A 14343-nucleotide genomic window follows, 5' to 3' on the forward strand; every position below is an offset into this window, starting at 1 on the left:
TATTATACAGCAGATAATTGGACAACAAAATGTTTGTGCCCAATGCAGGGTGGCTGCATGACTTCAGAGAATCTCCCTTTTCTGCTGCTGGTTTTAGACCGGGCAACAGTAGGTGTCAGAAACAGGCACCATAAGCATCAGCAATGTGTCTGTGCTTAAAATCAAACAGCATCACTGGTGCAAAATGAACAGAAAAAAAGGTACCTTGGATGTTCTATCCTATGTGCTATGCTAAAAAGAAATTGTGGGTAAGCACACAAAACATACATCCTGGTAGATACTCCCTAGTTCTGCCACATAACTGTGAACAGATGTTATCCACAGTCTTGCCAGACATTATCCCACAGTGTAAACTTAAAAGTATAAATCTCTTTCAGTATCATCACTTATTAATGAAAGAAGATAGATGGTTTTATCGGGGAAGTTTCTTTCTTGATGATACACAGTGGGTTACCTCTGACATGACTCAATGGACTAAGAATTGATATAACTGAGATGCCTTTTGCCAGTATATGAATGAGAATCACAGTATTATGTCAAGTGAGAAAGGAATGGAAATGCAGAGATGAGCAACTTTTACTGAAGAGAACCTCAAATCCAACTGACATAAGGTTTTTGGTTTGTCGAAGGTCCACTTCAGGGGCAAAGTGGTGAATATGAACAATGGAGACAGCTCTGAGAAAGAATGTACTTTCTTCATTTCCGTACACAATAACACAGGTGGTACCAGGGGCTTGCAGACCACTACACCAAGCACTGCTTAATCACTTAAATTTTAAGAGTTCATCACAAGGCATTTCTAGATTTACATTTTAAACACCATGTTATCTGGAAAGCTCCTCAACAACTCCAAGGTTGGTAATGATCTTTTCACATTTGTCAATTTTCCTTTCTTTACACAATGAAAATTCTTCAGCATCCACTTGTTTGCTTCTACAAGTACCCTTAATATTCTGTTCCACCCAATCTTGTGTCTTGAGATTAAACGAAGTCATATTATCCAAAGCCTACTCCACTCCTTTACAAGGCTTAATTCTAATATGTTTCATATCCACTTGTTTACAATGCCCAAAGGAATTGCTTCTAATAATTTTTGGTGTTATTTTCAACTTGAAAGGAAAAAACATAATCCTTAACTCCTGAGCCCTAAATCATTAAAACAATTTAAAAGGACACATGTTCTAATTTTATTTGTCCACATTCATCACTATTTTGTCACTTTCAGATGCCATTTTTGGACTTAAAACTGGACATTCCAGACAACCAGATGTGATTTCTTACTCATGGAATTCTGAACTCAGCCCCAATATGGTGTTATAATGTCCTTTAGTTATAGCATGAATAAAGGTTGAGATGTTAGGAGTGGTAATATAAGAGGGGAAGACAACACATTATTATGTTTTGCTGTTTCGTTGGGGGGGCATTTTAAGAAATAGAAATTGTAGTTGTTAAGTCTGGAACAGTACCATCTGAAAATAATCTTCAAAAGCAGTGACTATATTGCCTAAAATGTTATACTATCAAGAGCTTCTGGCTGAGTTCTAATGCCCGAGCTGAAAGAATCTGAAGACCCTGGAGGCTGCTGTATTCAGTGTCAGTTGTAACATCCTTAACACAAGAAACAGAAAGACCCATCTGATGTATTTTCTTGATGATCCGTATGCACCAGGACAGCCGGAATCCAAGCAATTGTTATGCCTGAGGTAAGTTTCTTGATCTTAGAGCTGCACCTACTAGAATACTGTTGTAATAATCAGAAATAAAATGACTGAATAGTTACAGTGGCTACTGTTTGCTCCATCATCCAGTATGGAATACATATAAGAACACAGCAAAAGAATCTAATACAACTTGATTTTACTTCATCGAGACTCAAGTGGTAGGGATGGGGAAAATATTTATAGAAATTAAAAATGTGTGTAAAGTATAAAAGACCCAGTGATTTGTAATTGTTTCACAAAATTGGCTTTGTTTTAATGTTTGCTATTATGAAGGATCATGTAATCAGCTGTATTACTGCAACTTAATTAAGCACAGGAATCAGACGCAACTACAAAAAATATTTCACCCTACATATGTCTATCACTGTCTCTATCTCAAATTAAGAAAATTCAAGCTCTTTGTTAAGATTTAAAAGAAAAAAAAAACAAACAAGGAGAGGTCACAATTTTATTTTGATGCATGAATCCTTGAGAAAACAGAAGTCCAAGCCTGATTTTCTTAAATGACTGTAAGACAAGATTGGCATTGGCATTTCAAGAAACAGAAACAGTAGTTGTTAAGTCTGGCAAAATATCATCTGAAAATAATTTATGAAGGCAGTGAATATGTTCTCTAAAACATTATACTATAAAACATAAAATTATACATTTTCTGGAGGAAAAAATGCTTATTAGAAGACTTATGATGTCAGATACCAAATGAGAATTTTTCCAGCAGAACTTCAGTAGGTCCTTACCTTAATGGTAGCTTCTTAGGATTACTAAATTGTGTTTCAAATGGACAAAAGAATCATTTGCACGTTTAATTATTATTTCTGCAAACCTTTCTAACATACTTAATATAATAACACATTTACTATTATATTTTGTAGAACAGAGATTTAGCAGTGATAGGCAGACTAGCTCAATATAACATAGAAGTTTCTTAAGCATTTGCCATAATTTTGTATGAACAACAACTATCTAATTACTAACAGCATTTATTTTGCCTATAGACTTCCACAGTTCAGTTGACTTTGTATGTACAGGTTCCAAATAAGATCATACAACACATTCTGACATGAATCTGCTCCTTTTGCTTTTGCATGCAAAAGAACTTCAGTATTTAAGATATGCAGACATCCTCTGATTACAACTGTACATATATCAGTGAAGTAAACTTAGGAATTTTCAACTCTCATGGAAACCAATACCCAGGTATTTCCACTTTGGATTCTTTATGAAAGAGAATTTTGATGTCGACATTTTTGGGAATCATGCATTGCTACTTATCTTCTGTTTCATTATCTATTTATAGTAGCTATTATTTGAGAAAACTTCTCTATAGAGATACCTGTAGTATGTGTTTAAGCACATAGCCTCCTTTTTCTGTCAGACACAGTTAAAGGTAATTTGATATTTCTTATCCTATTACTGAAAAGCACTTCAGAGCACAACTACTGGAGACTATGTCTATTCAGGTGTAAAATACAAAGAAGTTTCACAGAATCTGTCCTATAAGAGAACATTTCAAATTCTGATACTATCAAACTGTAACAACTACTCAAATTCATCGAATTAAAACTATACAAAAAGCAGAAATCTGGTAGAACAAACAAACAAAAGTAAAAGACAAGCAGCAATTTGTCTCAGTTAAAAGGATGAATTTCAGGCTCTTATCTATCACATTATTACTAGTGAATACGCTTCAATATTCTACAGCACACTCACCTCTTTTTGACGGTATTTAATTGCCAGTTTCAATCTTGCAAGATCATTACCACTTTGTTCTTCTATCAAGCTATTATCATCTCTGTAATTAAGAATAATTTCCAATTCCCTGGAACTCCGTGTCTGATCCAGGAGATCTTTTGCAAATTGCTTGCATTGCCGTGACAGTTCCTCATACTCTGACTTAAATTCATTTTCGACTTTACTCAGTTCCTGCAGCTCCCAGCTCAGTTGAAAAGCAGTAAGGAAAGGGTCCTCACTGGATAAAGCAATCAACGATGGGCTCGCCAGAGCCTTGTAGATATTGAGTCTGGACCGAGAGTGGCGGAGGCTGTCCACATCTGAACTTGAGACACATTCAACACAGTTACAGCGGACCTCGTGTGGCCTGGGCACAGAAACCCCTTTCTGCACAAGTAGCTTTATGATTTCGTAATTGTTGGTGTGGGCAGCCAGAATAATAGGTGTGATATCTGGTGTAAATTCTGAAAACTGCTTGTCCAGAAGCACTGGTGGCACCTGTGAAAAAAGGCAAAAACTCTTACAGGCCTCTTCATTGAAGAAGAGTTATAGAAAATTAAGCTACAAATGGTTTACCAGCTAATACACCAACTGATGGATCTTTGCTACTCACCAGAGTTGAAGGAAACACTTTTAAACACAACAATTCAATTAGCTAAGATAGCCTTTTTTCCAGTTAATAAATTACTATAAACAGGGTGTGCTTTTTCATAGAACCTTTTTGTATGTAAACAATCCATGGGCAACCATTCTTTAGAGCAAAGTATTAGATAAACAAGGAAGAGTCAAACACAAATGCTCCTGTCAGGTCCTTTGAAGTGAGAAAGATGGAAACGCTTTCTCATCTCTCCATGGTTCATCTAAGTTTTATAGGGAAGAAAGAATCATGGGGGAATAACCATTGTTCTCTAAAGGAGGCAGTGAACAGGACACAGGCAAGTTAGAGTTATAAAATAAAATAGGCAAGTAAATGAGAAAGAAAATACACGTTTTCTTAAACAGAATGTTGAAAATAAGACTGTGTAGAGAGAGAAACAGATACCTGCTGCAAAGAGCTTAACATCTTAAGGCTCAGTTCTACATTCACATGCATGAAGCAACATATTCTGTTTATAGACAAAGTTGGTAGAAAAAGGGGAGTTAGTAGGAAAAGGGTTCCAAGAGATCATGTTTAAAGCCTCTTTTGATGTACATTTCTGTATTTTCAGAAGACTGAATTTCAGAAGACTTTCATTTTAAGCTTGTTTCTTTATTTTAAACTACCAGGCTCTAAAGTCCTTCCCAAGTCAAGACGATTCATTAGATCAGTAAGGTTAAGGTGTAATTACATAGGTGTAATTAGCCAATGTCAATAAAAAAAATGGTACAGGCATCATCACTTACAGACTGCCTTTGGTCTCCAGCTCAATAACCAAGTACAAACTCAATCCACATGTGAGAGGTGCTCTGACTGATGCTCTTTTAGGAGGAAATAAAAATGAAAACATTTGACTCAAAGGTATCTGAAGGCTAGGAAAATAGATGGCCACTGCAGGGAGGAAAAAATGTTTGACAGTACCACAACCATGTTGTCAGGTGGAAAAAAAAACAAATACACAGAAGAAAAGTTAACAGGAAAAAGGTAAAGCATGTGAGAACAGCATAAGAATGAGTTGAAATGAGTTGTTTAGAGCCTTGAGAAGGAAAGAAGAGAAAATGAAATGCACAAATTCTGACAGAAACTCAATTAAGCTTAAAATAAATGGTATCCTGTGGACATAAATAAATAAATAAATAAATAAATATATAAATAAAATCCACAGATCCTGGATCTCCTCTCCAACCCCCTTTCTAATGAAGACACTGTCTATTTTTTACATTTTTTAGCCATTCTGCATGTAAAACAGCTCACAATCGTTCAACAGGACAGTATCCACATCTAAGATTTCCCATGTTTGTGGCTGTAAAACACAGACCTGAAGAATTAAGTAGCTGAATGAGAGAACTGCTTTGGGAGGTGGCCCCTTAAATGGGAGTGGTAAAATGGGGTGGAAAGTCAAGACTGGAGATCTGGCATTCAGGACTGCAATCAAAAATTTCTAGGGAAGCAATCCCTGCCTGTCCATAGTGTATTGCTGACCTCGAGTAGCTGTGCCAGATTTTTAGAAGGTATGCGAAGTCAACAGGCAGAGAAATCCCTTCTCTCCCTTCCCATGCACTCAAAGACATGCACGCTTGGCTGGGCATTGGGTCAGGCTGGCACAGAGTCCATTTTATCAGAGGACTGTGGGATGACCGAGCTAGCTCACTCACCCTCACAAACAAAATAGTGTTGTGTGTGAAGACATATAGAGAAACATGGGTTTAATATTACTCAGGAGATAAGGAACCCAGTTGAGAACATACTGAAGGTAAGTATGGATGGGTGAGACACTCGGGTATAAGAACAAGCAGAAGGTCTGTGCACTGTGCCTGGTCTCAGCTGTGGTCAGGACAAAAAACACAACCTGGGAATATGTCTTCTCAGAGGACTCTGGCTCTGTCCACACTGCTCTGTCAGGTCTCCTCCAGGGCACCTCTGCTTTATCTTTCACCTCTAGGCTGAACACCATGCAGACCCCACATGGGGATGCCTGCTTGCCCAGATTGCTTCATTATTTCTGTCCAGCGTGGACTGGGGCTTGAAATTCATGTCTGTTTTCTCACCTGTTCTTGGAGTCAGTGGGGAAAATGAGACCCAATTTCAATCCCAATTCTCACTAGTTATTGTAGTATTAGATTTATCTTCTCTTTGACTTAGGAAAAAGAGAGCACTGCATGCATACACAGACTTTTCCTGCTCTCTAAATTGCAACTGTGGCCAACGCTTTTGAAGCTAGAAAGAGATTAAAACGGTAGAAGAGGTTCAAACTTTGCATTAGTAGAAAGGAGATTCTGGGCCATCATAGATCTTAAAAAGGTTTACAGAGAGGCATGTGTTGTGTTCTGACAGTGTCTGCCACAACTAGTGAGACTTCCTCATGGCCTCAGGTTCAGGGTACCAGGGAGCAAAGAAAACAGCTACAAGGGCAGAAAACCCAAGGACAGAAAGCTTTAACTTCAAACCCACTGACTGCTCAGAGTATTACTCTGTCACTTTGCATGTCACTAGCTTTGTACTTTCTGACAGTACTAAACAAACATTTGCTTCAAGCCCTGCCAGAACCGAAGGCTATCTTAAACATATCATCAGCTGCAAGCTCTGAAAAATTAAGACACAGCTTCAAACAACATGACATTACAATGATTGACTTACACATAGGGTCCATTATCTCAAAAGCTGCTTGTTTTTCTCATAGCTTATCAAAACCTTTCATCTTAAGCTAACTCAGATATCAAGGCTAATGCACACATTTTGGAATTCATGCCATTAGAATTTACTCAAATATAGAACCGTGTATTAAATCATTTCAGCCTTAACTTACCAAAACATTTAAACTTAAAGGGCAAACCCTAAGACTTCGATTTTAATTAGATCATTATTTTAACCCCTGACCCTTTGCTTCCTATTTTAAGATCTTCTACTAATTTAAACCAAAGATAGAATGTCAAAGCAGTAAGGTCAAATTATTCCCTCATCTGCAGCAAAATGAAGTACTTGTCTTTGAAGTTCTGAGTGCTCTATGGCACTCAGAATATTTCAGCAGTTAATTGCTGACCCAGAGTACTTGCTCTTAAGTTATCAGACTTATAACGAATTTTACTTTCAAAGTACTGAAAAATACTTCTCATTAAAGAAGCTAAAACAAATAACCATCACACACCGACATCAGCCATGCAATCTGAAGCTTTGACAGAACACTCACAGAAAACATATGAATTTTCCTTAAATCCTGGAGGATAGGGAGCTACTAGGTCTTACAGTCATTGACTGTTACTGTAACTTCCCAAGGCTCAGCACTGGTGCAACTATATTGTAAATTCTGGAGTTAGTGTGCTAAGTGTGAGGCTGCTTAAACTTGGCCAGGTCAAATGATTCTTGTCTTTTTACATTTTGTTGAAAATTTTCTACTTCAGCACTGTTTATAGGGCTGAGCAAACCAGTTTGGTGACTGTGTATACTTGTTATATCTTATGGTGATGAGTAGGCAAAAAGAAAACAATATAGAAAAATAAGAGAGCATGGCTCAAAGTCTGTACACTTCAGTGGCTAAGGACACAAGCGTTTTCTATTGCATTTGTTTTCCCTGCACTCACTGTAAGTGGGAATGAATCAGTCTGACTTGGATATCTAACAATCCTTTTATATACCAAGTGGAACAGTCCTCTTCAATTTGTGTTTATGTTCCCTGTACAGTCTGTGTGAAGAGAAGCTTCTTTGCTATGACAGGAAGAGAATTCTAAGTTAAATTAATGCCATTTAGGTCTGAGACATTTTCCTGTCCCCATGACATCAAAGTAGAGATTGATAGCTGATGATCTCTTAGATATCCAGGAAACAGAAAAATTTAAAACTTAGTTTGAAAAAGGAAGAATGTGAACCCCAGCTGCGTCTTTTTCTCCATCTAGATATCTCATAATGGCTTTCATTGCTGGAATATCTCAAACTGCAGTGTCCATTTACCTACTGATTAGGTGCAAGAGCTCAGAATCTATGTAAATCTATTTCCCTGGGCAAACAGCTTCCCTGGTTCCTGTCTTTGTTATTTATTTACAATTATTTTGCCTATTGTTTATAAAAGAAAGCAAATCCTGCAATGGCTTCAAGTAGTCAGAGGAATAAATTTCTGAGTGATGTCAATCATGACAGTATGATTGGAGGAAAAACCTAAAGCAAAGGAAAAAAAGAACATATGACATTAGATGAATAGATGTCATCTCATGTAGTACCACATTATATAAGGAAATTAAAATTATAAAGGTGTGTCATCGAGGTGTCAGCTGCTTCAGCACTATTGCTCTATAGCCGTCATGAGCCAAACAGCTTCAAAATTCTTAGCTGTACATTTCAGTACAGTCCACAGCACACAAGTTATCCCTATGCATATACAGTTTCATGATTTACATTCAGGTTTGTTGAGTTCTGCTCTTCTTTGGTTTGCTATTATTGTATCATTATTTTATCTGCTGAAATACATCCTGATTACGACAAAGGAATTAGTTCCACCAGGAAGGGTTCAAAAATTTCTCCTACTCCAACTCCTTTCACATGCACTAAGTCACTAATAAATATACAGCTAAATTGAATCACTTGGAGATACAATGTCAAGAAAACTTTAATTCAGTTGTCACAGCACTGGACAGGTCTCTAAACAGCAAATCCTGAAAGTCATGTTGCAACTATCCTCGCAAGACCGTATAAACTGCAGGTCTGCAGGTAGCCCCAGATTTGGCCAAAGTCCTTTGGCCAAACATTTCCTGCTCGCTGTGCATAGTACAGTTGGCATGCTGTGCGGCCATCAAGAGTGTAAGGCAGACAAGTGGATGGAAGTTGCCAAACTGAGCTCAGGGACAGTATCATTTCAGACCAGTGTGTGTGACAGTAACCACGCAACAGCCATCTTGTATATTGTTATTTTCTGCTTTCCATAGGCAACCTCCCCGCCCTCCTTGGAAAGGGTTCAGTGCAGCAGGAAAAATGTGACAAGGAATCATGGGAGTTGTAGTCTTCTGGGTTCTCACATGCAGTTTGTTCATTGTCCTTGAACTCATTACATTTCCTAAAAGTAAGTACCACGCTCTTAATGTGGTACTGAAGTATTATCTTTCATTTTATAATACTCTGCCTCCATGTCTATTTTTTTCATAGGAAACAGATGTCACCACAAAACATATGGAAAACAGACATGAAACAGAAGCAGGAAACAGATGTATGCATGGGTCCTAGGCACTATAAGTTGACTAACAACAATCTAAGGACTAAATGTAAATTTTTTAGTAATATTGTAACTTCTTATGAATGCAAATTTTCATAAGATTTAATTAAAAATTGTGTCCTTTAACATCTTCATGCCCACATTTCACCTCAATGCTGTCAAGGTCTTTAATGCTTGATTTCCAGATTTCTTTTCTCTACAGCCTAATGCAATTCCAATTATGAATTTATGCAAGGTAGATATAGTAAAAAAAAAACCAACAAACTTAAAGAATCAGATATTTTAATGTGGATGTTTTTGAACAAAATATTCAGGATTTTTTTTTTTTTATTTTTCAATGTTCCTTTATTCAAAAATTTGCCCATAATCTAACAATAAAAGGACCAATCCCCCAACATGTTTTTTCAGATTCAATCACTGTTGTTAAAAATATGATTATGAAAACTCTAATCTCCCATTGGTAGGGAGGGAAGCTGCCATTTTGACTTTTTGTAAGCCTTTCTCAATGTATATCACATATGTGATAATATATTTTCAATGATCTCACCTAAGTCTTCTCATTTGGTGCTAATATGCATTACTGTTAGCAAAGGATAACTGTTTTATGTAATCTCATGTTCATTTATCTTGCTGAAAATTTATTTTCAGCTTTGCTAGGACATTACTAGGAACAGGGATGTTGCCATAGCTAATACAAAATCCCTGTCACATTTAAGGAGTGCTTTCCTTTTTATTTGTCTGAATTTTGAAAAGTTAAATTTACAAGTTTCAGTTATTTTCATTACATCTTTTTTAAATACAAGCTGAATTTTAAAAACCTTGGAGGTTGGTTGGGTTTTTTTTATTCGGTTACTCTTAACCTACCCTAAGACATGAGCCTATCATTTTCTAATGCGTTTTTATGCTCATCTTATTACAGCTGAAGCAATTTGTGTGTCACAATAGTCATAGCATGGACTGATCACTTCCAGTCTCTGTGACAGCCACACTCCACAAAAAGCATTAATGTAACATATTAAGGAAAATAATTTGTCCAATTTCTTAAAGCCCTGCAGTGGTGGGTGAATATGTTGTACCATTTCCAGACAATGTTTCTGATAACTTAATTTGTTTCAACTTTGTGCAGTTTAAGCCCATAAATTCTTGTTCTGTAAAATGTGGATACAGAGAATACTTTATTTCTTTAAAATACTTTCAGTTTTTAAAGTACTTATTCCTTCAGACTTTTCTTATGGAAGTTGGAACCAGATGATCTTTAAGGTCCCTTCCAAGCTAGGCCATTCTGTGATTCTAGGATACTATGATCTGTGCTCATTTTGATGTGATCAGATGAGGTATTAACTTTTGCACAGTAACATGGTATTGTCCAGTCTTTATATCAGTCTTGTTTTAATATCCCTTGCAGAGTTGTTATCTTAATTATTTTCAATTCCCATAAATACTTGGTTGATTATTTCTGCCCTACTTAGAACCTTGCATTTTTTCTCACTGAACTGTTTTATTTTTTACAGTAGTAATTTTTTGTTTGCCAAAACCATCCTGAATTCTGTGTCCTGCAACAGCCTTGTGATCTCTCTGTTTTGTGTTGTCTACAGAATTAACATACCCTCTATTTCATCTAATATGTCATGAATGAATGTACTTATTGGTATAGACCCCTGCAGAATTGGTAATTTTATCCCTCTGTTGGATTCATTCATCCTATTTCACAAAGTACTATCAGGAACTACTCTGAGTGTGGTTTTCTTAGGCTGTATTTTCAGTACACGATGTCTTATAAAACTCAAACTCTATGATATGTACTGCTTTCCCCCAACATACAGAGCTTGCTATCTGGTGATGAATGATAATTATATTGTTATGACAGGATTTGTTCTTGCAAATTTTGGTAGACTGCTATTCATATCTATATTTTCTTCTAGTTGCTTACAAGCAGAATGTTTGACTATTTTCTTCAGGATCCTCTCTGGTGTAAAAAAAAGTATAGATTTCTTTAATTTGAAAAAGGAGAATAGAGAATGGAAAGGAAATGCTGTAAAATGAATTGATAAGAGTTTCCAGACAGAAGCAGAGGAAAAGATATTGGATTTGATAGATTTAGGACATGCATTTGTGAGATGGATGTCAAAGGGCTTCAGCACTTTCTCTTCTTTTTTTTCTCTTTCTTCTCCTCCCTGTATCTCTGACAGCTGATCCAAAATACAGTCTGTAAACAAAAGTGGTCATTTTCAATCAATGTTTTCTTATGACCATTATTAGTGGATGAATATGCTGTTCCATCAGTCAATGTCACTACCTTGAGCAAGGGTGGAAAACTGCTAACAAAGTAGACACTCAATAAAAGAGTGTCAGGATATTTGGAATTTGTTTTCAGCTCTGAAAGTTACACTCGCTTTCTCACCACATATCTTTTTGAAACTAGGTAGAACAGTGTTTCCAGTGAGAGTTCTGGGCACTGCTTGAGTGCTCATAATGAGAAGTGACAAGCAAACATCGTTGTTTTCATTCAGGGACAGCAAAAGAAAAAATTAAAATGTTTTGAAAAACACTAGAGCTAAGAAAGAAAAGAGATCTTATGGAAAGGATTAAAGAAGAACTTGAATTATTTATTTTGCATCATATTAAAACTCATATACACCTCTCTAAAGGTTTGCATGATGAATGAAGCCAATACTGAAACTTCCTGAATGTTCCAAGTAAACCCAGTGAGGTCTCTCCCATCTGAATGGTTTTTAAATGGATGCACAGATACTTTACTCAAACACAGAACGGTTCATAAAGGCAATATCATTTTAGTGAAGTATATGTCTGATATTCCACCTCCTGAGAACCCATGTCTCTAGACTGATTAGAAAAGTGTGGGAAAGCTCTTGCTTTTACCTGGTTTTTTTGTCTTCTCCCAAAATGGCTCCAATATTTACCTAGAGAGGTGGAAGGAAATTGGCTTGCTTCTACAGGGACGTCTTGAGAGAAACACCAGAAAAAGAAGAGCTCTTAAAATCTGATCTGGATCCTTTGTTTATCCCTGAGCTTCATGGATCTAGACACAAGAAAAGGCATTCCACTGGCTAAGGAATGAGAAAGATTGTTTTACAAAAGGAGCTTTGGCAGAAAGAACAGTAAGAGATTGGTGGCCTCCCTTGGTATCAACAAACTGTTTAGGAGATACAAGCATCTCAGAGGGTGGGAAGCAGCTAAACTTCCTTACAGCTTATTGCAATTATTTAGTGTTGCAAAGTAATTTGAGATATCTTCATGGCTGTGGAGTAAATTTCATGTTTGAGAAAATTAAAATGGTTATACACCCAAATAACAAAGTGGGAATTAAGCAATTTTGCAAAACACCTAAAGAAGAATGTTTTCTCTATTTTAAAAATATGAAGAAAAAGGAATATAAAAGAGTATGGCAGGAACAAAGAAACCTCCTAAATCTTCAGGAGGTGCAGAAGAATTTCATAGTAAGCTGTTTCATGAGTATATTTCATAAGTATTCCTGGTATATTATTCAGTGGTTTGTTATTTAGCAGCAGCTCTAGTTTTTGAACCACACTGTAAGTTTTCCATATTTCACAGACGCAAACAGGACATTTATTCTGAAGTACACAGAGGAGACCAAGTCTGATGCAACTATGCTAGGATGTGCTGGAACTGAAAAATGTATTTGAGAGGCATTGAGAACCAATTTTTATCACAGGTTAGTGATATTCTTAGCTTTGTTCAATTCCTTAACAAGAGACACTTTAATACCCTCTCTGCACGCAAGAATCAAACGAACAATCCTAATGGTTATGAGGTTTTGGAAACGTGTAGTGTTAAACAATAGAAGATTGCTAGAAATAAAAATATTGCCTTTAGATTCCCACTGCAAAGAGATCAAAGGAAAAATGGAGATATGCATTTTTAAAAGCTGTTCTATGCAGTGAGAGACCAGGAGCAAAACAGTTACTTAGAGGTATTTCAGGGTAGATTGCTAGAAAGCAGTCTTTGAAACTGATGCCAAGGGGAATGAATTGGTTCAAATCATTCAATACTGTAAGCTCTCCTTGTTTCAGGTTAGTCTTATTTTAGCATTGTATTGCTCTTTAATTTACCAGCTGATTGAATCTCGATCTGTACAGATCTTATATACATGGTGAATCCTAGTAATGAATGGATAAGAGGTACTCCTAATGTCCTTTAGGATATGGAAAGTTTTTTCCTTTGAGCTTATGTAAGTGTATTTTTACTTAGTTCAGTGCATAGTAATAAACAGAAGCTTAATAAGGAGAAGTCTAATTGAGCAGGGAAGAGAAATTTCATGTTATCGACCAGATTGTTTGTACTTACAGTAGATGTCTAAAACTAGTTGGTGCAAATTAAATGGTGGCAGACTTTTTTGCATTTTCTGCAAATATTCAGCTGTATCTCGGTAGTACATAAATGTAAGGCTTTGAGGGTAGATATTTCAGGTTTCCTTTTTATTTTCCTTCTAGAAGGCCTCACACATTGTGACAAGCCTGCAAACTTAGATAATATTTTATTACCAACCCCCAGCAGTGTTTTAGTAGCTCAGCTGAAACGGGAACTAATTTTGCCTCCTGCCAGTCTGGTGCAAAGATGTGGAAGATATGGATCCTGACACTGGCATAAAGTACAATTAAAATACTTCTGTCAGCACAGTATATGAGACACACATCCTCTATCCAGAAAACAGTTGCTAAATTGACAGGCTAAATTCATAGTCTCCCAAGACAAGAAAGCCTCTGTAACCACATTAGTGGACTCTGTCAGTCAGTCCAGTGTGACTTTTGAATTTGTTGGACTGCTCTAGCTGGATGTTAACGGGAAAGAATATCAGAAATACTAAATTCCTGCAAGTTTTCCAAAAGAGACAGATGATTGAGATCTGAAGAAAATTTTGGAGTATGAGCACAACTATTTGAGTAGACACCAGAGAATTCATACAAAAAGGGGATACTAAAAGTGCCTCAGCCTCTTCAAAAGCTTTGATGAACGTTCATAACATCAAAACCAGGGAAAATTCAATCATGATGCACATAGCTAGGTGGAAATCAGAT

The 14343-nt window shown here is 36.6% G+C and overlaps 1 protein-coding gene across 2 annotated transcripts in view; it reads right to left on the bottom strand.

The window, feature by feature from the left end:
• The window catches only part of TRPC4 (transient receptor potential cation channel subfamily C member 4), a 130845-nt gene that overhangs the window by 55588 nt on the left and 60914 nt on the right, over window positions 1-14343 (bottom strand). For both annotated transcript variants that reach the window (XM_027647399.1, XM_027647406.1), the window contains exon 3: window positions 3432-3950. In XM_027647399.1, the coding sequence (XP_027503200.1) occupies window positions 3432-3950 (519 nt within the window). The remainder of the gene's footprint in view (window positions 1-3431; window positions 3951-14343) is intronic.

This window comes from Corapipo altera, unplaced genomic scaffold (assembly GCF_003945725.1).
Source record: "Corapipo altera isolate COAL_440 unplaced genomic scaffold, ASM394572v1 0, whole genome shotgun sequence".
NCBI lineage: Eukaryota > Metazoa > Chordata > Aves > Passeriformes > Pipridae > Corapipo > Corapipo altera.